This window comes from Lipophrys pholis (genome assembly GCF_963383615.2).
Source record: "Lipophrys pholis genome assembly, chromosome: 15".
In the NCBI taxonomy this organism is placed as follows: domain Eukaryota; kingdom Metazoa; phylum Chordata; class Actinopteri; order Blenniiformes; family Blenniidae; genus Lipophrys; species Lipophrys pholis.
The window spans coordinates 2922626-2947516 of NC_137642.1; the positions used below are offsets into that span (position 1 = coordinate 2922626).

Consider the following 24891-nt stretch of genomic DNA (forward strand, 5'->3'; position numbering starts at 1 on the left):
GATAATTTATTAACTTTAAGTAATTACTCAATTACTTTAGGAGTTGTTAATGAGTAAATGACAGTTTACTTCCATTAATAATTAAAAATGTTCATTAATTACTTCCAGTGATTTATTACTTTTGGTAATCTATTACTTACAGTAATTTAATAATACTAATAACCCCCTCCAAGCCAGGGCCAGTTAACTCTGTTTCTGTTCCTTCCCACTTGCAGGTGTTGTACGGTGAGAGCTGCTCCGTACTGTCAGAGGGCGACTGCCACAAGCTCGCCCGCCTGTTGCAGACCTATGGCAAAGTCTTCTCTACCGGTCCTGCACCAGCATTGTGCAGCATGAAATCCAGACATTACCAGGGCCTCCAGTAAAGCAGCCTCTTTGCAGAATGGCCGCTGACAAGCAACTCGCCGCCGACCAGCAGCTCCATAAGAGTCTCGACACGGGTGTGGCGAAGCCAAGCAACGGCAGCTGGGCGGTGCTCACAGTTGTGGTGAGAAAGAAGGATGAATCTCCCAGGCTGTGTGTAGACTATAGACTGCTGAACGGAAGGACCATCAAGGACGCGTATCCACTGCCGTGTATACCGGACACTGTCGACACGTTGTCGGCTGCCAGGTATTTTAGCACACTCGACTTAACTTCAGGGTACTGGCAAGTAGAGATGACACATAGGGCTCGTAAGCTGCAGCCTTCTGTACACTATTTCTATTGTCTTGCTATATAAAGTCTTATTTCTCATCTCCTCAGCTTGGATACTGGTGCCGGGCAAGTAGGGCAAAGCCCAGGTCAGGCCACATTCGGTTAGGATATTTAAAGGAAGTAAGGAGGGCCATAAAAGTAAAGCAGAGGGTAGGATAAAACCTGTTGTCTTTTTTTCACAATATGCAAATTGTATGTGTGCACTCTCCGGACGATATACAGGTACTTCTCAAAAAATTAGCATATTGTGATAAAGTTCATTATTTTCCATAATGTAATGATAAAAATTAGACTTTCATATATTTTAGATTCATTACACACAACTGAAGTAGTTCAAGCCTTTTATTGATTTAATATAGATGATTTTGGCAAAAAAGTAAAGAAAAACCAAAAATCCCCATCTCAAAAAATTAGCATATTTCATCTGACCAATAAAGGAAAAGTGTTTTTAATACAAAAAAGTAGAAATGACTGCTTCAATGCGGCGTGGCATGGAGTCAATCAGCCGGTGGCACTGCTCAGGTGTTCTGGAGGCCCAGGACGCTTTGATAGCGGCCTTAAGCTCATCCACAGTGTTGGGTCTGGTGTCTCTCAACTTCCTCTTCACAATATCCCACATATTCTCAATGGGGTTCAGGTCAGGAGAGTTGGCGGGCCAATCGAGCACAGTAATACCATGGTCAGTAAACCATTTGCCAGTGGTTTTGGCACTGTGAGCAGGTGCCAGGTCATGCTGAAAAAGGAAATCTTCATCTCCATAAAGCTTTTCAGCAGATGGAAGCATGAAGTGCTCCAAAATCTCCTGATAGCTAGCTGCATTGACCCTGCCCTTGATAAAACAAAGTGGACCAACACCAGCAGCTGACATGGCACCCCAGACCATCACTGACTGTGGGTACTTGACACTAGACTTCAGGCATCTTGGCATGTCCTTCTCCCCAGTCTTCCTCCAGACTCTGGAACCTTTATTTCCGAATGACATGCAAAATTTGCTTTCTTCCGAAAAAAGTACTTTGGACCACTGAGCAACAGTCCAGTGCTGCTTCTCTGTAGCCCAGGTCAGGCGCTGCTGCCGCTGTTTCTTGTTCAAAAGTGGCTTGACCTGGGGAATGCGGCACCTGTAGCCCATTTCCTGCACACGCCTGTGCACGGTGGCTCTGGATGTTTCCACTCCAGACTCAGTCCACTGCTTCCGCAGGTCCCCCAAGGTCTGGAATCGGTCCTTCTCCACAATCTTCCTCAGGGTCCGGTCACCTCTACTGGTTGTGCAGCGTTTTCTGCCACACTTTTCTCTTCCCACAGACTTCCCACTGAGGTGCCTTGATACAGCACTCTGGGAACAGCCTATTCGCTCAGAAATGTCTTTTTGTGTCTTACCCTCTTGCTTGAGGGTGTCAATGATGGCCTTCTGGACAGCAGTCAGGTCGGCAGTCTTACCCATGATTGCGGTTTTGAGTAATGAAACAGCTGGGAGGTTTTAAAAGCCTCAGGAATCTTTTGCAGGTGTTTAGAGTTAATTCGTTGATTCAAGGGTGGGTGTGGTGCTCCAGATGATTAGGTTAATATCTCATTTAGAGTACCTTTTCATGATATGCTAATTTTGTGAGATGGGGATTTTTGGTTTTTCTTTACGTTTTTGCCAAAATCATCTATATCAAATCAATAAAAGGCTTGAACTACTTCAGTTGTGTGTAATGAATCTAACATATATGAAAGTCTAATTTTTAGCATTACATTATGGAAAATAATGAACTTTATCACAATATGCTAATTTTTTGAGAAGTACCTGTATAACTGACCAGAGCCCTTACTCTGGTCAGAGATATATATTTGAAGTCGTTTCTCTCCACCAACTCATGCCATCAGTCTGTGATTTTTGATGCCACCTGATTCGATATTGAACATGTTCAACCAAACAAAGAAACGTTGTCGAAGCAAGTTCTTTTTCACACTCTTCATCACCGGCCGAAGTCCCTTCAACACGCAACGGGCTTTTTGAGTGGAACACAATGCTGTTTGCACTTTGTAATGTCCCAGCCATGTTCCAAAGGCTGATGGACCAGGTGTTAGCTGGGTTGCAGTGGAAGACCTGTCTAGTGTATTTAGATGACATTGTGGTACAGGGCAAGGACACTTCCTGGGCCACATTGTTTCTGCCAAAGGCATAGCCACCGACCCTCAAAAGACTGAGAAAGTAAGAGATTGGCCCACCCCTAGAAACGTGTCTGAGGATAGACAGTTTGTAGGTCTAGTTTCTGACAACAGGCACTTCGTCCCAGACTTTGCTACCATAGCCAAACTATTGTATGAACTGACTAAGGAATACGTCCACTTGAGCTGGACTGCCCAATGCCAGGTAGCATTGGACAAACTGAAGCGACTGTTGACATCAACTCCTGTCCTGGGCTACCCCCTTGACAAAAGGGAAATGTTTTTGGACACTGATGCGAGTGACTGTGGGGTCGAAGACGTCCTCTCCCATGTCCAGGGGGGTGAGGAGAGGGTGTTAGCCTATGGGAGTAGGCGACTGTCAGCTGTAGAACAGAAGTACTGTACAACACGCAGAGAGTTACCTGCAGTTGTAGACTTTACTTCCCACTTCAGACAGTACTTACTGGGCCGCCCTTTTACTGTCCGCACCGATCACAGAAATCTACGCTGGCTAACTAAACTGAGAGAACCTGAAGGCCAGTTAGCACGTTGGTTAGAAAAGCTATGGATATGGATATGGATATGGATACAATTATGTCGATCGCTGTTGGCGTCTTGTCTTCAGATTGTCTCAATCTGTGCTGTAGTTGCTGGATTAATCGTCAATGAACCTCCCAAATCTGTTGGGTCTGACCTCCAAGGCTCGCGCGAACACTGAAAAAATTTCTGTTTCTTCACTTTTCTCTGCGTGGCGAGCAGTGGCGGACTGTGTGTTGAGCCTGGCTGCTGGAGCCTGTTCCCACATAGCAGACGGATTTGGGCTAGATCCGGCGTCAAGCCAGCACTGCTTGCTGACTTATGGCATGGCAAGTTGTATGTCAGCCGGATGTGGGCCAGGTCTGGCAATGATGGCACAGTTTATATGACGGCATGCCGCATGTGGCCCGAATGTGGTTTGGTTGTCTGGCCCAGATCATTCATGCCACATGTGAATCAATTGTGGTTGACCTTATGTCATCCATATGTCTCATAAACATGCGTTTTTTTCAGGGTGAACTGAAAATAATTGTTTAGTCTTACTTTTAAAATGTTTTTCTACTTCTATTGGTGTCCGAAAATCCAACCAAAAAAAATTGTTAAAATGTTTTTCCACTTTTATTGGTTTCTGAAAAGCCAACCAAAGATAATGGTTCAGTCTAGTTTTTAAAATTATTTTCTACTTCTATTAGTGTCTGAAAAGCCAAACACAAGTAATTAAGTCTTACTATTTTAATGTGTTTCCACTTTTATTGGCGTCTGAAAAGCAAACCAAAAATAAAGTGTTACATTTAAAATGATTTTCTTGTACTGGTGTCTGAAAAACTACCCACACACTACCACCCACTCCTGTGCTTTTTCAGATCATTCAAACTCAAACATATTTACATGACATGCTCCGACACTGTCAGATAACTGTAGTTTTTCAGAATTTAATGAGTAAGAAGATCACTCCAGACTTTATTGAGTTACAGCCATTTCTCTGCTGTCCCTGAGAAAAGATAGCCCCTGAAGTGTACCTCACAATCCGCCTGACAACCAACCAACCAATCAGCTGTGTGCTTTGCTCTCATTGGCCTTCCCTCAAAATGTGACCCCATTTCCTACTCTCTCATTGGCCCTCCTAAAAGAGCACGAACAGAACCAGATGTGCCATTTTGTGCAGAGTGAAGTCGTTTTGACGGAGAGAAAACAGAGAAGTTGCAGTGACTTTACATTTTTATTTATTTCATCCAAGCACAATATGTCAGTATTTTTAATTAAGAAATAATTTGTTAGTTTAAGATGTATTCCATTTAAACGGAAAAGGTGGAATTTCCAAGTTTTCTATGTGTTGTCTTGGCTAGAATCATCACTTAGTACAATGTAATCTGTGGGATGTTAAGATAAGATGGGGGCGGGGGGGGGGGGGGGGGGGGGGGGGGGTAGTCGCAGTTTAGCCGCGGAGCGCAGTACGTGCCGGAGCGGGCTGAATGGGAGCCTACGGTATGGCAAAGCGCACCCAAGCCCAACTCTGTTGCGCAGTCCCACCACAGAAAGTACTGTTAAAATGTAGACAGGGTTGTAAACGACTCTGGGACGTGTCAAGTGAACTCAACGGCCGTCTCAGTCGTTCTCTGTGACACAGCACAAACTCTCATTGTGAACAGCAGCGTCCATCTCCTGCTGAATCTCTTCCTCCTGTTACTGAAGGAGCGTCTGCACCTCGTTGAAAGACTGCGATGTTGTGTTGCGCGCCGATGTTTCAATAAACCCAGTTAACAAAACAACCAGTGAGCAAAGCAGCGTATGAGAACAACAACAGGAGGGTTTACCGCTCATGAAATATTTAAATATTGTGGCAGGTCGATAGTGGTGATCGTCACAACCACTCAGCAGACGGCTGTGTTGTCGCTCCTCCTCAAAGAAGTAATTCAAATTCAGTTCAAGTCAATTCACCTTTATTTTTATAGCGCCGAATACAACAAAGTTATTTCAGGCCACACTTATAGAGAAACCCAACAAATCCACATAAGCAAGTATAAGCGACTGTGGAATTGAAAAACTCCCTAATCAAATACATTTTGGTTGATGACCGTATCAATTAAGTTATCTATATGTGAATATAAACAACAAATATGTTATTTTCCATTTTTATCGATGCATTTTTTTTTTTTACGACATTACATTTAAAAAAATATGTCAACTGTAGACAGAATTGTTTTATTAAAGTATTATAAAATTTTCTTTTCTTGCAGCTCTTATCGCGGCACCTATCTCTGCCACTCCAGGTTCGGGGATCTGAATCCGACTCCCTTTTGATTGGCCGGGGTGACGTAGGCCATCGCCCTGCGCTTTTGAAAGGTTTTTGTCCATCCTTTAGGACTGACTGACCCCCGTTCAACTGCTGGTCACATGGAACCCTTCTCTACTCCGGCCAGCCTCCACGTTGTTGCATTGATTTGTTTGGAAAGAAATCCCCCCCAAAAAAGAGGAGAATATTGACACAGAAGATAGAGGACAACCTGGAGGGTGATGTTGCAAAGGGAGCTTGAAGTAGTGATGACCAAATGAAGCTTCATGAACCACAGTCTTTATCTTTTGAAGCCATTAGATGGCTACGCCTGACTGGTGGCTAATGTTGCTGCTATTTGCAAAAAGACCATGTTCCAATGTCTTTTTACACTTTTTAATTGAATTTCATAATGATAAGTATTTAAACTGTTAAACTTACTGTTTTGAAAAAAAAATTTGGGCTTTATAATTGAATGTATTTTTATTGATAAGTATTTAAACTGTTAAACATTTCATGTTAGCATTCAATTATAAAGTCCCAAAATTCATTTTATGTATTTGAAGTGTTAAACTGTGTTAAAATGAATTTTTGGACTTCATAATTGAACATAGTGTTTTATTGAAATGTATTTAAACTGTTAAACTTACTGTGTTACAATGTCTTTTTGCACTTTTTTAATTGAATGTTATATTGATAAGTATTTCAACTGTTAAACTTACTGTGTTCGAATGTATTTTTGCACTTTATAACAAATGTTAAGTATTCAAACTGTTAAACTTACTGAGTTAGAATGTGTTTTTGCACTTTTTAATTGAATATTATTTGAAATATTTGAACTGTTAAACTTACTGTGTTGTAATTCTTTGCACGTCTTAATTTAATTTAATTTTGTTAAGTATTTGAATTGTTAACGACTGAATGTGTTAGAATGAATTTCTGCCCTTTTTAATTGAATGTAGTGTTTTATTGATAAGTATTTGGACTGTAAAAGATTGTAAATTGAGTTTCATAAGTTCAAATAAAAAAAAGTTTGCAAAATTGTATCACTGTTGTTGAAGCATTTTAAAAAGCTAAATAAGGCATGTGTCATCATCACACGGCTTAATTAAGGTATAGATTAGGCTGACATCTGGTGCCAGTGCTGAAACAGTTCTGGGCCAGCATATGGCCACATACTGGGCCAGCACACCATTGGGCCAGCGGTATGTCTGCAGCTGGCCCAATGCTGGCCCATGTGTGGGCCACCTCTGGCAAACCGGATCTGGGCCACAATGGGGCCGTCAGTCTTTGCGGTATGTGGGCCGAGCCTGAGTGCATTATGTGTGCCAGAGCTGGGTCAGACCAATTTAGCTTTTTCTCCACAGGTTCCAGTTATGAGTTTCTACTCAAGAAACCAATTTCATGTGGATGGGAATGTACGGATTTTACATGGATGCAGTTGGATCATCAATAATGTTGCTTTGTATCGTCAATCCAGCTAATGTGGTAGTTTCTGTCCAGTGCAGTGGTTGATCTTAATAGATTATGTCCCCTGTGGTAATCTGTCCTATGTTCACTCAACGTTAGATAGGATCGGCTTCAGACACCAACACCCAACATATGCAAGCATGGATGACAGCTAGTGACAGCTACACCTTTATCATGGAAACTGCATCACTTATGCAAGCCTACACTTCTTGTTTCTATACCTTATTGCATATATATTTTGAGATTCTTCAGTTTCCAATCAGCTTCAAACAGCTTGAGTTTGTTCAGGTAGATGATTTTAGGCGATTCCTAGGTAGTCATTATTATAATTTCTTTTTTCTTTTTTTTACATCCTTCAAGTCATTTTGTGCACATCTGCATGCTCCTGCCTACTGAACTTGACGCTAGATGTGCTTCCTGTGTGCGCTGATCCCTCATGCTGGAGGAAATAGTGATCGAGTGTCAAGACAGTCACATGAAAGCGTGTATTTGTGGTGAGGTAAATGTCAGCTCGCCGTATCCCAGGGGCTTTCATGGAGACATCCTTCATTTTTAAGATCGTTTCCATCTCACCTCGTGTGACGGGAGTGTGACAGGACACGGGGGTGAGGGTGGGTGTGGAATAAATGTGACAAAAGCCAGCGGCTGATCTCAAGCATGTGCTCTTTTCACAGTGAGTGGAAACAAATGACAGAGGAGAGAATTAGGATGAAGAGAGTGGGGAGAGGAAGAGAGAGCCATGGGTGGAGCAGAAAAAATGTAAGGCTGGATGGAATAAAGCACAGACAGGCTGAGATGGAAAACAAGAAAGCATCATCTCAAATACAAACCTTTAAATTACATACAGGTGTACCTCTCTTCAGGATGCAATTTCCAAAGGCTTTGATGGGAGAATGCAGAGCCAACAATCCGTATATGTTCCATTATTTTAATTTGAAATATAATTTGTTTTGAACTTGTTATAGTAGGCAATACTTTCACATGTAAAAATAAAAAAGAAAGAAAACACAGTAAAACCAAATCCTTAAAAAAATCATTTATATGAAATAATATATAAATAATTTTCAAGTAGCAGGATTTATTTAGTTATATATATATATATATATATATATATATATATATATATAACTAAATAAATATATATAATAATGCATTGGTTTTATATAGCACTTTTCTGGACACTCAAAGACACTTTACATTGCATTATTCACACACTCCATACTCAATGGTGGTAAACTACGTAGGTAGCCACAGCTGCCCTGGGGCAGACTGAAGGAAGCAAGGCTGCCAAACTGCACCATCGGCCATTCACTCTCACACTGCATTCACAGAGGCAGTTCAGGGTTCAGTGTCTTGCCCAAGGACACTCGGCATGTGGGCAGGGAGAGATGAGAATTGAACCTGTAACCTTCCGTTTGGGAGACGACAGCTCTACCAACCGAGTCATACATATAAAAGCCATACAGCAAGTTAATCTTTGAATATATTGAATGAAACCTGGATTATATGGAATGAAACCTGACTGACATCAACAAGGCACTGTCGCCATCGTGTCATTTGTAATGTGGTGCGCTTTGCCTTACCATATCATGCTGTTAATTTGCTCCCTTGTTGATGGCAAAATAGTTTTCAGATCAAATTCCTGGGGGCAACATTTGTGAAAACATGCAAGCCAATTAGCTAATGACCTTATTGCTATCAAACCAGCATTAGTATCGAAGCCATTTATTAGGGCAATGTTTGTGTGAGTCCCAGAAGAGTTCAGCTCAAACTGACAAGGAAACAGTCTGTTGACTGTTCAGTACAATAAAGTCAATAAAATAAACATTTTTTTTTTTTCTACTTGTTGTCTGCATGCTTCACACATTTCCTGATTATGTCATGGATTGAGTGTAGGCACGTGCACATGCTCCCACCCACAAAAATAACCCTGACTCTGCTGCTATCTGCTGGGAGAAAGCGATACTGCAGCCTCAAAGTGCCGATGCAAATGTACAAATGAACAAATAAAAAACTAGAAAGATTTACAAAGAAGTAATGGTTGGGGAGTGAGAAACTTCACAAAAAAACCAATTGAATATAACAAGAAAAGTTCAACACTCCCTTTAAAGCTTTTAAAATGTATAGACGATGATTGAATATAATCCTGAATCACTGAGAACATGATTTGGATTTATCAGATGTAACTATACCGGGGAGGTTGAACACGTTATAATATTCATCTTGAGTCGGCCGTACCCATAAAATAGTGCCAGTAATAACTTTAAAATGTTAACTTTTTTCTTTGTTGTGAGGCTGCCTAATGAAAATGTCTATTTTCAGAAAACGAATAAATTACTGCAGAAAATTACTACATTGCCAAGTCAATTTTAATGAAACCTTCTGGTACAAAATACAGTGAAATTTCCAAAAATACTTCTCTTATCGCTGTTGCATTATCCATGTTTTTACAATCTAACCCTGACGGCTTTGAAGCCATCTTGACCTATTAGAGGTTTAGTATCTTGTTGAAGGAAACTTTAATTAAGACATGTTGAAGTGGGGATCAAACCGCTAACTATAGGACAAGAGGACGATCCACTGTACCAACTGAGCCATAGCTCATATCAGATCAGATTAGAGTCAATATGATTTCCATAAAGTTTGTAATGTACTCTATATTTAGGGACTGAACGCGAACCTATTGTATTTGTAATGTTTCTGATTATAGTTTTTTCCCCACTCGCATTGAGCCCAAATTTGACCCCCTAAACATGCTCAAATGCTGACCAAATTTGGCACACTCATTAAGATTGGCGAAAAATGTAAGAAATTTAAAAAATTAACCACCAGAGTTCCAAAAATGTACTCTCTAGCACCACCTAGAAACACTAAAACGGATACCACGGCCTGTAGGAACGTCGTAAGGAAATCAAACCAAAACTCAATTGTTCGTCTCAGCAAAACCTAAAAGTCATGTGCCGATACCCCTGACCTAAATCCAACAGAAAGTCCGTAATTTGCCTTTCAAAATAAGATTTTCACTCAAAATAAGACATGCTAACATGTCAAAGCCCCAAACTCCTTCAAACTAAAAGTCCTTTTTTTTTTTTTTTTAAACAAAATGACAATGTAAACCTTCAAATTGTATATTAATTGTTTAGCTAGGCTTGGGGGTGAGCTGGATTTCAAAATAAAAGTCCCCAATTTTTTCAAAATAAAAGTCCTTGTTTTTTAAAAATGACACCACAACCCTAAAAAATGGATATTTAGGGATTAGCTATATTAGAGGTTAGTTGGCTTTTAATACTAATGCTTTTGATGAAAACCCTCGCTGAAAGTGGCTTGCTTTGCTTTATCTTTTTTTATTTTTTTCACCCTTGTCCTGTTCGGCTGCTTGGGGCAAACAATATGATGTGATTGAGAACCTTCCGGTGTCAGAACAGTTTTTGCTCTTGCAGCAGGAAGACACTTGGAGTCTCCTTCTGTTGCTGCCTTTATTAGAAGTTGGCATGGCTGCTGTACATGACTGGTGTGGCGGGGTGGTTGCTCAAATAGAGACAGAAGAGAGAAGATTGAGGGGAGAGAGAGTGGGGGTGGGTGGGGGACAACAGACAATACCCTTGTTAATGCTACATATACTATTTACAGTTATCACACTGATCAACTACACCAAGCCTGAGCAGCTCCATCTAGACCAGGGGTGTCAAACTCATTTTGCTCATGGGCCACATGGAGGAAACTCCATTCCCAAATGGGCCGGACCGGTAAAATGATGGCATAATAGCTTAAAAATAACTATAACTTCAGATTGTTTTCTTTGTTTTAGTTTGGTTCAAAATAGAACAAGAAAATTCAGAAATTTGTACACAAAAACTGGACACATTACAAGTAAACAAAACACAGTGACAAAACACTTCAAACTAGTTAAAAATACAAAGGACAAACTTGGTGCAATTTCAGAACACAATGCCTCAGTGATTGGAACTTAGACTTTTCCTATGTGTTTCTACAAAAGCATACAACTTTAAGTCACAGCCTGTCTGGGATTGAACAAAAACAAACAACTCTTCTAGGTATCAAATACCTCATTTTTCATTTCCACATCTTAATTCCGAGCTAAACCACCACATCATGCAAACTGAAACTATTAAAGAGAGTTGAGTTACTCTCTAACCCTACACTATTTCTTGATAGACAAATAAAAGCTGTGCAATGCATAAACAACTTTAATCAAACTTACTTTTCAACAAAGTTATGAACTATGAATGGTCACAGTAAATCACACACTGTTCACTTTCTTTAAATCTCCATAGAAGATATTCATTTTCACAGAACTATGTCAGAGTGTATAAGTTTCTCATGCAGCCTTTTAAGTCCATTCAATCCACTGTTTATTTTTCTCCTGAAACCTGACATCTTTTTGCTTTCACAAGTTTGCATCAATATCAGGTGTCACATCCCGAGTGACAGACAATTTCAGGATTCCATTCTGTGGACTGAAATTCTAACACTGGTTTGCCCTTTTTTCCATGAACTGTTCAATTTCCACCCGTAAATTAAAGAACCTCCTCAGCACAGCACCTCGGCTTAACCATCGTACCTCGGTGTGGTATGGCATGCAATAGTTGTGGTCTTTCTCTCTTAGAAGGCTGTCGACCTGATGGTGATTCAGGCCTCTGGATCGGATGAAATTAGCAGTTCGGACGACTACCTCCATGACGTTTTCCATCTTTAATGTTACACACAATGCCTCCTGATTCAGAATGCTCTCAAAAGTCCAAAAATCACATCCTCCATGTTCCGTCTGAACTTTCTCTCTGAATCTTGTCACGACACCTGTTTTTTTCCCGATCATTGATGGCGCACCATCTGTAGCCAAGCTGACAGCACGGGACCAGTGGACCAGTCCACTCAGACCCTGTCCAGTGCTCCGACCAGGGCAGTGAAAATAGCACCTGCTGTTGTGGTATCCGTCATTGGCACCAACTCCAAGAACTCCTCGGTGACAATCAGTCATCAACTCTGCGGATGAATATGGCCAATTGCGCAACATCTGTAATGTCCGTGCTTTCATTAATTGCAAGTGAAAAATGACTTTACTTTGCGCTAAATTGGCTATCCACATCCACCGAAAGATCAGAAATCCTGTCTGAAATTGTATTTCTTGTCAGTGTTAGGTATTAGTGAAGGTTTTCTTATATTCATATATATTATCCTACTTCCGTGGAGAGGTCAATTTATTGAGTTTGTTTTATATATATACAGGACTGTCTCAGAAAATTAGAATATTGTGTTAAAGTCCTTTATTTTCTGTAATGCAACTAAAAACATGAACATGTCATACATTCTGGATTCATTACACATCAACTGAAATATTGCAAGCCTTTTGTCATTTTAATATTGCTGATTATGGCATACAGCTTAAGAAAACTCAAATATCCTATCTCAAAATATTAGAATATCATGAAAAAGTATACTAGCAGGCTATTTAATCACTTGAATCGTCTAATTAACTCGAAACACTTGCAAGGGTTTCCCTGAGCCTTTAAAAACACTCAGCTTGGTTCAGTAAACTAAATCACAAGTATGGGGAAGACTGCTGAGCTGACTGCTGTCCAGAGGACCATCATTGACACCCTCCATCAGGAGGGTAAGACACAAAAAGAAATTTCTAAAAGAGCAGGCTGTTCACAGAGTGCAGTTTCAAAGCACATTCACAAAAAGTCTGTTGGAAGGAGGAAGTGTGGCAGGAAACGCTGCACAACCAAGAGAGAGGACCGCAGCCTTAACAGCATTGTGAAGAAGAGCCCCTTCCAGAATTTGGGGGAGCTTCAAAGACAGTGGACTGAAGCTGGAGTCCAGGTATCAAAAGCCACCGATCACAGACGTGTCCGGGAAATGGGCGACAATAGCTGTATTCACATGGTCAAGCCACTCCTGAACTCAAGACAACGGAAGAAGCGTCTGACTTGGGCTATGGAAAAGAAGCACTGGACAGTTGCAGAGTGGTCCAGAGTCCTGTTTTCAGACGAAAGCAAGTTTTGTATTTCATTTGGAAGTCAAGGCGCTAGAGTCTGGAGGAAGGCTGGAGAGGAGCACAATCCAAGTTGCTTGAAATCCAGTGTGAAGTTCCCACAGTCAGCAATGGTTTGGGGAGCCATGTCAGCTGCTGGTGTTGGTTCACTGTGTTTCATCAAGTCCAGAGTCAATGCAACTGTGTACCAAGAGATTTTAGAGCACTACATGCTTCCATCTGTTGAAAAGCTCTATGGAGATGATGATTTCATTTTCCAGCATGATCTGGCACCTGCCCACAGTGCCAAAACCACCAGTAACTGGTGTACTGACCATGGCATTACTGTCCTCGATTGGCCTGCCAACTCCCCTGACCTGAACCCCATAGAGAATTTGTGGGGTATTGTGAAGAAGCTGAAAGACACCAGACCCAATAATGCAAATGAGCTAAAGGCCGCTATGGAAGCATCCTGCGCCTCCATAACACCTCAGCAATGCCACAGGCTGATTGCTTCCATGCCACGCCGCATTGATGCAGTAATCCATGCAAAAGGGTTCCCAACCAAGTACTGAGTGCATTAATTGACATTTTCAAATGTTTGATTTTGTTTTGCTGTTATAAATCTTTTTTTTTTACTTGGTCTGAGGAAATATTCAAATTTTTTGAGATAGGATATTTGAGTTTTCTTAAGCTGTATGCCATAATCAGCAATATTAAAATAATAAAAGGCTTGCAATATTTCAGTTGATGTGTAATGAATCCAGAATGTATGACATTTTTGTTTTTTTAATTGCATTACAGAAAATAAAGACCTTTATCACAATATTCTAATTTTCTGAGACAGTCCTGTATATATATATATATATAAAGTAATATTTTAATAATAATAGTACATTAATCTCTATATCCCCTTGTTTGTTTTCTTGAGGGATTATTTCAGTATTTGTGTTTTATTATTTTTGTAGGATTCGTTAAAGCCCGCCTCTCCGCCTATAAATAGGCGGTGTCTAAAGCGTTCGGGGCTGCCCTCTCTCGATGAATCCCGTACTGACACGCAGCACGGCGGCTTCTCTACTTCGACCTCTCCCATTCGTACCCGCAGTGAGGCGGCTTCCTTCTCCGGCTCTTCCGCCTTCGTTGTATGTTTGGGGTTAGCACAGATCCTTTTTCCCTGGTGGGATCGGTGGTCCTGTTTTCGTTTTTTGTTTGTCCTGCAACAGTAGGTTGGGGGTTTTGTTTGTTAGATTGGGTGTTGGTACCGGCTCCGACGGCCCTGTACAGGGTTGGCCCGGTACCGCATCTGTTTGTTTGTTTGTGCCAGCCCACCAGGTACTTGTTCTTTTGGATATTTTGGTAGTTTAGGACACGGGGTGGTTTTGGGTTTTGTCGGGTTCTAGTTTGTACATAACCCGCTTGTTTTTCAGGTTCAACATTTTTTTTGAATTAAAAACCAACGAGTGAATTAAAAGAAAATTAAATAAAAATTGTAAAAATCCAACTGTTTCCCAGTGTCCTTCCAGATATGTTCCGTCCCTCCTCGGGGTGAAACAGTCAGACTGATATTTGCAAAAGCCTGACGCTTTTCAGGGCACACAATCTCTGCAGCCTTCAGCATGCACATCTTCACAAATTCACCCTCACTGAATGGTTTTGAAACCAATGCAATTACGTTCGCAATAAGGTAGCTAGCTTTCACTGCAGCATCAGCGATCTCTCGGCTGTGAGTAAACAGACTGCTGTTTCTTCAGACCCGCCAACAATTCATTTACCTTCTCTCTTCTCTGTTGTCCTTGCAGCATGAAGAGTCTCATAGTGGCGCAGAAGGTTATATTCTTTCAACACTGAAATGTGCTGCGAACACACCAGACATACAGGTTTCCCATTCACCTCCATAAGTAAATAGGACGATGACCATTTTCTTTGGAAAACTCTGCACTCTGTGTCGACTTTTCTCTTTTTTGATAAAGACATATTGGTGCACTGAGGATGCCAAATCGCGTACTGTTCAAAGCAGAAAATTTACCAGGCAGAACAAAAAGGTAGCTCTGGGCTAGCTGTCCTTGCTCTACTTCCACGCCACCCAGTGGACACATTGAGAACAGCAGTTTCTTTTACTGTAAAATTGCAGCTCATTTTTATACTTTGTAAAATCATCTCGTGGGCCGGATTTAACTCGTTCGCGGGCCTGATCCAGCCCACGGGCTCTAAGTTTGACACCCCTGATTTAGACAGTCACATGATTTTCAAGATTAAACCAGCCTGAGCAGCTCTATCGAAACAGTAACAGGATTTTCAAGCAGAAACATAAATGAAGCAACAACAAACAACATGATTTTGACAGTTGAACGAATGATGGCAGAAAACAAGAAACATCAGCAGCACATCACATTGATGAGGAGTGGAAGTGTGTGTGTGTGTGTGTGTGTGTGTGTGTTTGGTTTGTTGACTGGGTAGCGACATCACCACCCCGGCGCTCGGCAGCACCTCAGACCCGGGAAGGCTCCAGCTAACCACCCTAGAGAGCCACGCCCGAGCCCAGAAAGCACCAGACGGAGAATGCAGAGAGGAATCCCCCCTAGACCAACCACCCAAGCCACGAAGCCCCAGCCACCGACAGCCCCAAGAGCCCCCGGGTGGAGCCACACACCCCCACAGGGCTACATGGTGTATTTAATTATTGGGTACCATGTGGACTCAAATTGTGTCTAATGATTTTTCCTACAAGCAGACATTCTCTCCAATGTGATGTGGTCTAGAAGTACGTTTTTAAAAAACTTTATATTCAGATTACTTTTGGATTTCCAGTTCATGAGGATCGCCTTTTTTGCGACGTTAAGGAAAACCAGGAACATGCAGGACTCATTTTTTTCTCTTTTGATTTCTGTGAGATCTCCTAACAAGCAAAGTGCAGGTGACACTGGAATAGGGTGGCCCAGGCATAATGATAAATCTTCACAAATCTTTTGCCAGAATGTTTGGACTGGTGTACACAGCCAAAGTGCGTGTAAATAGGTATCGGGGAGATCACAGTGTACAGATAGTATCGGGGAGATCACCTGTGCAGTTTGAATCTAAGTTAGTGGGAGTGAGACCCCTCTTGAACATCCTTTGTCCTGTGTAATGAACTCTGTGAAGGACTTTGTATTGTATGAGCTGTATATTGGTGTTTTAGCTCATTTTGAATGTATTTGTACAGATTTGTGACCAAAACATTGGGTTTTTGATGTTGAGATCTTCTTCCCATTTGGAGGTGGGAAGGGATATTGAGATATTTGAACCTGACAAGATTGAGACAATTTTAGAAAGTGGCTTTGGTGCTGAGATCTTCAGGAGATTTGTCACTGTCTGAGGTAAGGTCAGGTTAATCTGTTCTAGTTTGAATTTAGTTTGTATTATTGACTTAAGCTGAAGATATTCCAGATAGTTGTTTTGACTGATACCATATGTTTCTATTAGGTCATTGAATGGAATAAAAGAGTTATTGGAGAGAAGTTCTTCTAAGTTTCTTATTCCTATATTTTGCCATCTTGGGAAGTTAATTGTCTTTTTTTTTGTCTTTGCAGGATGTCGGGTTTGTTCCAGAGGGGGTGAGTTTGCAGGGGATGAGTGAAGATCCAGTCATTTTAAGAAATTCAGAGATGAGCTGATATTGATGCTTTTAAAGCAGCTGTGTTTTTTGATGATAGGACTGAAGACGGGAAGATCTCTGACTTGGAGATCTTCACAGAATTAATGATTAATCCATTTTACCACGTAAAGTAATTTATTGGCCAGATAATAATTATAAAAGTTTGGAAGTTCTAAGCCACCTTGGTCCTTGGTGTTCTGTAGTGTTTTTAAACTTATACGTGGTGGTTTGTTTTTACATTAGAATTTTGAAACATGAGAATCAAGAGTGTTAAACCAAGTGTTTGGTGGTTTTGTTGGGATCATTGAGAAGATGTAGTTAATTTTAGGCAGGACCATCATTTTGATTGTTGCTACTCTCCCCATATGTGAAATAGGGAGTGTCCTCCATCGAGTGAGGTCTTCTTCTATTGTTTTAATAAGGGGGGTGTAGTTTAAGTGCACTAAGTCTGACAGCTTGGCTGAGACGTTAATGCGGAGGTATTTGATGTTCCCTGGTTTTAGTGGGGTCGTTAGGTGTGTGCTGAAATGTAGAGTTGATAGGCAAGACAACTGATTGATTCCAATTTATAGAATATTCTGAGATTGAGGAGAATCTGTCTATTAACCCTATTGTTTCTGGAAGAGAGGTCTGTGCGTTTTGCAGGAAGATTAACCCATCAGCTGCATAGAGGCATGTTTTACGGGTTACATTTACTGTTTGTATTCCTTTTATGCTATTGTTCTGTTTGATGGCTGCTGCTAGTGGTTCGAAGAAGATTGTGAAGAGAGATGGTGAGAGGGTGTCCACTCCCTATCTGGTGCCTCTCTTAAGTTTGATCATTCATTTAAACACAAGCACTCAGTGAGGTGTACAATATTTTTATCCAGGAGAGGTAATTTTTTCAAAATCTAAATTTTTGTAGTGCAGTGAGTAGGGATTTCCAATTTACCCTATCAAAGGCTTTTTCTGCATCTGAGGAGGCGACAATAGCCTTTTGTTTATTGTGATGGCAGTGGTCTATAAGATTAATTAATCTACATGTATTGTTAATAGAGTGGTCTATAAGATTAATTAATCGATGTGTATTGTTAGTGGAGTGGTCTATGAGATTAATTAATCTACGTGTATTGTTAGTGCAGTGATCTATAAGATGAATTAATCTACGTGTATTGTTAGTGGAGTGTCGTCCTTTAATGAACCCAGTTTGATCAGGGTGTATGATGTGGGGTGGGATTTTTTCCAGTCTGCTTGCTAATGTTTTACTAATTATTTTAAGACCTACATTGATTAGTGATATTGGGCGATAGCTAGATGGTAGTGTGGGATCTTTATCCGGTTTTACAAGAAGACTGATATTTGTAACAGAAATGTGCAATGTTTGCAAAGCTGTTGTACAGCGAGGTGTTGCTCTGCAGCCAGGCGTCACCGTTTTAAATCGCCAGGTCGCCGAGGAGAACAGCACTGACATCAAAACAAAAAAAAGCAGATCCTCTATGCTGTAGCAAGCAATTCACACCTCCGTGAAGCTGCGTCCTACTCCACGCTAAACCCCCTGAAAATAGTCCCAATGTGCTGCGTTAGTGCTGGAAACGTTGGTGTTTGTGCTACGTTGTTAAAGCATTTCTCCAGAGATTATTAAAGTGATTCGGAGGTTTTAAAGGTATAAGTTTATTATAAGATGATGATGCCACGCAGACCCCCTCATTGTCCAAATGGAACAAAAATACTTTGTACTGCTTCCTTTTCTGTCCTCATACTAACCTCAAGTTGCCTTTTGAGAGAATACATGCATACATTAGTACATTTCATACTTGCCTGTAGAGAGGAGATAATTACAGCCTCATATAAAATCAACAATAATGATAATAATAATATTAATCCAAACAGCTCTGGTATCAGAAAAATTCAGGTTTTGGGAAGTGAAAAAACGTGGATCGGTACATCCCTAGTCAACAACACCATCCTCACATTTCACTCCTCTGCTATTGAAACTTTTCATGGTTTCATTCACTAACATTCCATTAGAATCATCAATGTCTGCTCTGCGATTGTAGTCTGAGGTTTCTGGTACGATCTGCAGGAAGGCCAGGAGCTTCATCCACAACTATTCAATTCAGTTAAATTCAATTCAATTTCTATAACGGCAAATACAACACAGTCACATCAAACAGCCCCGCATGAGCAAGCAGAGGAGATGGTGGAAGGGAAAACTTTTTTTAAGAGGAAGAAACCTGCAGAACCAGAGTCAGTGGTTTAGACTTTCCGCTGTTCCAGTTGGCATAAGGAAGACAGTAAGAAAGTAAGGAGAGAAAAGCAGAGAGACATAAATCCACTGGCTGCAGACGGCTCGGAGCAGGAGACTCAGACCATGAACAGCTGATCTCCTCCTCAACAAGAAACCCCCACGACCCGCTACGTCTCTGAAAATGACTGCTTTCATAATCTTAGAGCTTAAATGCAGATTTTATCTACATTGTGTGTTGTGGTAGAGCACTCTTCTTAATTGTCCCAAAGGGGTGAATTCATGTCTGAGCCTAATACTTCCAGAGTGAAGGTGTAACTATAGAAAAATGTATGATTCTTTTCTGACCTTTAACTTGAAGTGACTGTGTCCTGCGTTGCTTCAAATGTCCACAGGGGGCAGCACTGAGCCTCTATGCTGAAGGAGGAGAAGACGTTTTCTTTCCCCTCGTTGGGTCCTGATTGAACAGACTTCAGCTGTGCAGCATTGGGCAGGAGGGACTTTTCACTCCCTTTGTCTTTCACACCTCCTGATCTTGATTCCACAGGTCTGGATATGAGCAGCAGGTAAACTTGGTTTCCACTGACATTTATCATGCAATGTCTCATATTTGTTCATTTAAAGCTACCAAAACATGTTCATCTTGATGCATGAAAATCACCAAAGGTCAAAATTTACCAACAGAAATTATGCTATTTTGTGTGATCATTGTCTTTAAAAGTTTGATATTCTACTAAGCAGTTTTATGTAGCTAGAAAAATCAGGTAATCATTGTTTGGTTCAGTCATTAAGTATTTTTTTGCAACAAATCCCTTGTTTCTGTTTGTGGTTTTATGAAACTGCTTTGTTCAGCTCATTTTTCTAAAATACAAAAAAAGTCTTTATGAATCATTTTGATGAAGGTTGAAATTTGAACATTAATATGACTGGGGAGTAAATCACTGTTGGCTTTAATAATCCTTAAGTATTAACACAATTAATTATTCTGGAGTTGTTGTGGAATTTAAACAATATAATTTAAAGCCGTGGTTCCACCGCACAGTCGGGGGCATTTCTTGACCCCCCCCCCTGGGGGCCCTAGGCAAGAAGGACTATGGGGACTCTCGGCTCCAGAATGATGAATTAAGTCTAGGATGACGGATCAGTAAAGAAATACTTATAATACTAATTAACATGTAAAATAAATAACATTACCATCTAAACCAGGGGTGCTCAAGCTTGGTCCTGGAGGGCCGGTGTCCTGCATGTTTTAGCTCTCTCCCTGTTTCAGCTTACCTGAATCTCATGATGATGTCATCACCAAGGTTGTGAAAAAGCTTGAACCCCTCATTGCAATCAGGTGTGTTGCAACTGAGAGAGAGCTAAAACATGCAGGACTCCGGCCCTCCAGGACCGAGTTTGGGCACCCCTGATCGAAACTGAATGCAAACTTTACACACAATATATAAATGCCAGAAAAACACTGAAATGAGCAAAATTTTACATTTGATAAAAATGCAACCAAGCCAAAAAACAAGGAATTGAAGTGGAAAGCAAGAACTGAGACACCTTGGTCTTATATTTATAGTCCACTTGTAGTGCAATTTTGTTTCTTACTGCTGCTCGCGGGCCTTGGCCTCTGCAAATGCAGCAACAATATGGTCCATATCTAAGGACCTCCGAACATCTCTCTGTGGAAATCAGTGCTCGTCCTGTGAGCATCTCCTGGCACATGGTTAACTTCAAATACATTTTGATGAACTTCAAAGCAGAAAAGCTCCTCTCACCAGAGGCAACAGAGACTGGAAGAGTCAAGAGGAGACACAATGCTTAGATTGCAGTATAGATTCAGAAGGTCCTCACTGTAAATGTAGTTTAAATGTCATTTGGTCAGGGAAAGTGTAGACAGCTGAATTGATCTCTGTGGCTCTAGTCATGGAGTCAGAACTTTGCAGAACCATTTATTTTTATTAAATACTCAAAAACTTGCATTCAGACACACAGCCTCTTCCAGGCTCTCGTAATCGTGTCTGTGTCTCCCGCCTGTCCCTCTGTGCGTCCGGGCGGCTCCTCCTTTATGGGCAGAGAGGTGAGGCAGCACACCTGATTTACATCAGGGGCTTCATCACCTCACCTGCCACAATCTCCAACTCTAAATCATCAGCATCAATGTTATGCATTGCTTGCTCCAAGTTCTTGCAACTTGCCCGAAGCTTGCCACTCTGTTGCGTACTTTTCTTTGAAAACAGGAAACTGTAGAGGACATGGACATCTTAAATTTGAGAATATTTTTTTCTTTTCATGTGCTCTGAGGGATATGTTCGCTTCATTTTGATGTTTGACAACAAGGACTCCATGTTGATGCAGGGTAGTGGTGGGGCCCCATTAGGGAGGTTACCAACGTGTCATTGTAAGGTGTCCAGGGGGTTTCAAGTTGTGTCACTGATATCTGCCGTCTGTCGGGGTCCCTGACTAGCATCTAGCCAGTGACTACTCGGAAAGGGCCCCGTGCGGGGGATTTTTCATTGCAGCGTCTCAAAGCAGTTACATTATTTTGCCATTGAAATTGACTAATGTCAGCCATCTGTAGGGGCCCCGTTCAGCTCGGGGCCCTAGGCAATTGCCTGTGTTGCCTACCCCGTTGCGGTGCCTCTGCGCACAGTACGTGCTGGAGCAGGAGGGTACAGTACGGCAAAGCGCACCCAGGCCGAACTCTGTCACGCGGTCCCACCACAGAAAGTACATTTAAAATGTAGGTTGTGAACGGCTCAGAGACGCGTTGAGCGAAGAGCACGGAAACAGCCAGCTGCAGCCGGTTTTACCTGGCCACAACTCCGCCGCCGTCCAAGTCGATCTGTGACACAGCACAAACTTTCTCATTGTGAACAGCAGCGTCCAGCTCCTGCTGAATCTCCTCTCCTGGGTGGAGCTTCTGTATCTCTTTAAAAGACTGTGATGTTGTGTCGCGCGCCGACGTTTCAATAAACCCAGTTTAACAAAACAATCAGTGAGCAAATCGTCATATGTAAACAACAACTATGGCCGATGAAATAATTAAATATAATGGGCAAGTAGAGAGGGGCGATCGTCATTACCAATCAGCAGACAGCTGCATTGTCTCTTCTCCTCACAGACCTGTTCCTAGATGCTAGCTACCTCAACGGACGGGTGGCAGGAAATTGTAGCCGACGGTCACGGTTTGTTTCTGTACCATCCACAACTTTTTCAGTCAGACCATGTGAAAACTCGTCCCGGTACAGAGAGTGTGGTGGAACACAGATGCAGAACAGGTCAAGTTGTGACTATAAGTTCCAATATATTACAATTCAGTATAAACTGAGTCACATCTTAAAATAATGATCTGTGGTGATATTTTAATTTATTTTAAACTTTCACTGTGTAAAACTAGGAACATTAGAAAAACTATTGTATAGTTTACTTCTGTCATATATCATATTGTGAGGGTTCTCGTTAAACTTCAGGAAGGGTTAGAATAACAATAAAATGGTTATCATGAAGTTTGTCACCATTATTTTAGCAATCTCGCACCTTATGCAGCCATATATGACATATTGTGCTGAGATTTGGGGAAATACATATAGACCCTATCATTAAACTCCAGAAAAGTATGATTAGAATAGTAAAGCTTTCTATTTAGAAAACACTAATAAACTAATCATAGAATCTTGCACCTTCAAATTCATAGATATTGTATACTTAAACATTAAAAATACTATTTCGAGTGAAGGCTAAAAGTCTTCCCACAGCTATTTTTTTATTTTATTTTTTTTAAATTAAGAGAAAATTAGAATTTAAGAGGATTGTGTGTTTTTGAAAGAGGTAGAGCGAGAACCAATGTTAAACATAGATGTTTCCTTTCTGAGAGTCATTTTATGGAATGGACTCAGTGACGACTTAAAACTGTAAATATGTCAATGTGAGCTTCAAAAAAAACATTAAAAAATTAAATAATTAATGGTTACGATGAAAAATTATTTCTGTTACTTTTGTTTTGTTTTTGTCTTGTAATACATTTGTGTATTTTATTACATTTTTTTCTTCTATATTACTTCTGTTATGTTTAGTTTTTTCAGTTTTTTTTTTTTAATCTTGTCTCACTGGTGTCCTAGGTTAACTTTATGGGTTGTTAAGGGCTAGGCAAAAATAAGCCTCGGCTCCTGCCAAGACCCATTTCGTCTACAGATAGTGTGAATAAACAAATGTGTACGTGAATTTAAAAGCACTATGAACTGAATACACACAACTCAACTTTTGCACTGAAACTGTAACTGTAACCGAAATAAATCATTCATTCATTCAAGATTTAACACTCACCCGCCTGATGCACTCTTGTGTGATTTCTATTAAAGAAGTGCTGCTGGCAGCCCGAGATGTTGCTCCAGGGCTTTGAGCTTCATCCACTCGCTCACCCGGAAGAAGCCTCTGGAGCCAGAAGGCGAGGGCTCCAACTTCTGCCGGTGCCTGACCACCCTGGACCTGGTTGTCCTTGGGGTCGGCAGCACGCTGGGTGCGGGGGTCTACGTGCTGTCTGGGGAGGTGGCGAGGGATGTGGCGGGTCCCAGCATCATCATCTCCTTCCTGGTGGCGGCCGTGGCATCCATGATCGCTGGTTTGTGTTACGCAGAGTTCGGAGCACGTGTGCCCAAGACGGGCTCGGCCTACTTGTACAGCTACGTGACCGTGGGCGAGGTGTGGGCGTTTGTGACCGGGTGGAATCTGCTGCTATCCTACGTCATCGGTGAGTGACTGATGGGACCTGGAACAAAACGGTAAATCTGAAAAGTGACCTTGTAGTTCTATCAACATCTGCGTGTAATCGAATGAATTCAGTGCAATTAAACACTTAGACAATATTTCTTCTCTACTATAGAACTGAAAATATGTCTAATGATATAATCTCTCATTTACTAAATAAGTCAGGATCCTTTTCAAAGTGAGAGAAAATAAATAAAATGGGAAAATTGTGCATGTTGACATACAGAGCTTGACTTCAGAACAATAAAATACATTCAACAGATAAATCTAAATACACATCTGAATGAATGTAAATGTGTTTTGGATCCTGGTGGACTGGTCATTCTGGACTCTGACTGCTGATTCTCTATGATCTCATTTCTGATTTGAGTGGGTTAGCCTGTTCAAAAGATTTATGTTTTGTCTCATAATGCTGTTTTGCATCGACACTTTTAAGAGCAAATGAGTCACATATGAGCTCCCAGTGGGAAGAACGAACAGATATGACTGTCCATTCTGGATTTAATGCTCGATTATCACTGTTCATACTTCTTTCTTTGAGTCATCTGCTTCCGGTTTTTCCTTAACTTTGTCTAGCTCATCCGTTGTTTCTCTCCTTTATTCTCTCATTTTGTCCATTGTAAACTGTCTCAGTCTGTCAAGGTTTTGCCCGTAAAATACAGATTTGATTGGCTGCGTGGTTTTACATGTGAAGTCTTAACTCGCATGCAATTGGTCTGTTCGTTTCTCATCCATGCAACCAGTACCATACAGACTATAAAAGTTACACCAGTTCAAATAGAAACGCCCTTTCCGGTTTTCTATTACTGTAAACATTATAATAGTTGTGGCAGTTGAAAAAGAAGTGCCCCATCAGTAACCTTCTGTTTAGGCTGGAAGTTAATCCGGGTCCAGATGGGACAGCGTCTGGGTCCGGACCGTGGTCCGCCATTTGCTGATGCTTGCTATATACTGTTATTGGGGGTTTGGCCAATCCCAATCAAGGTAGGCCCTCCCTTTGACCCTCTCACAATTAGGCAGCTCTGCTTTGGCACATGGCACCACAAGAAGAAGTACTCCTGCTCTTCCCAAGATGGGCATATGTGGGCTGAGCCAGTCCAGCTCACACAGACACAGCAGATTGAGTGCAGCTCCTATGATCCAATGTTGACGTGGCTAAA

At 41.2% G+C, this 24891-nt stretch overlaps 1 protein-coding gene across 1 annotated transcript in view; it reads left to right on the forward strand.

Moving 5' to 3' along the window:
• Positions 1 to 382: 382 nt before the first annotated feature.
• The window catches only part of LOC308121207 (cationic amino acid transporter 2-like), a gene marked incomplete at both ends in the record, with an annotated part of 37021 nt that continues 12512 nt past the window's right edge, over positions 383 to 24891 (forward strand). Inside the window, 2 exons of the mRNA XM_080482320.1 lie at positions 383 to 612; positions 23326 to 23714. Of these exons, the coding sequence (XP_080338446.1) occupies positions 383 to 612; positions 23326 to 23714 (619 nt within the window). The remainder of the gene's footprint in view (positions 613 to 23325; positions 23715 to 24891) is intronic.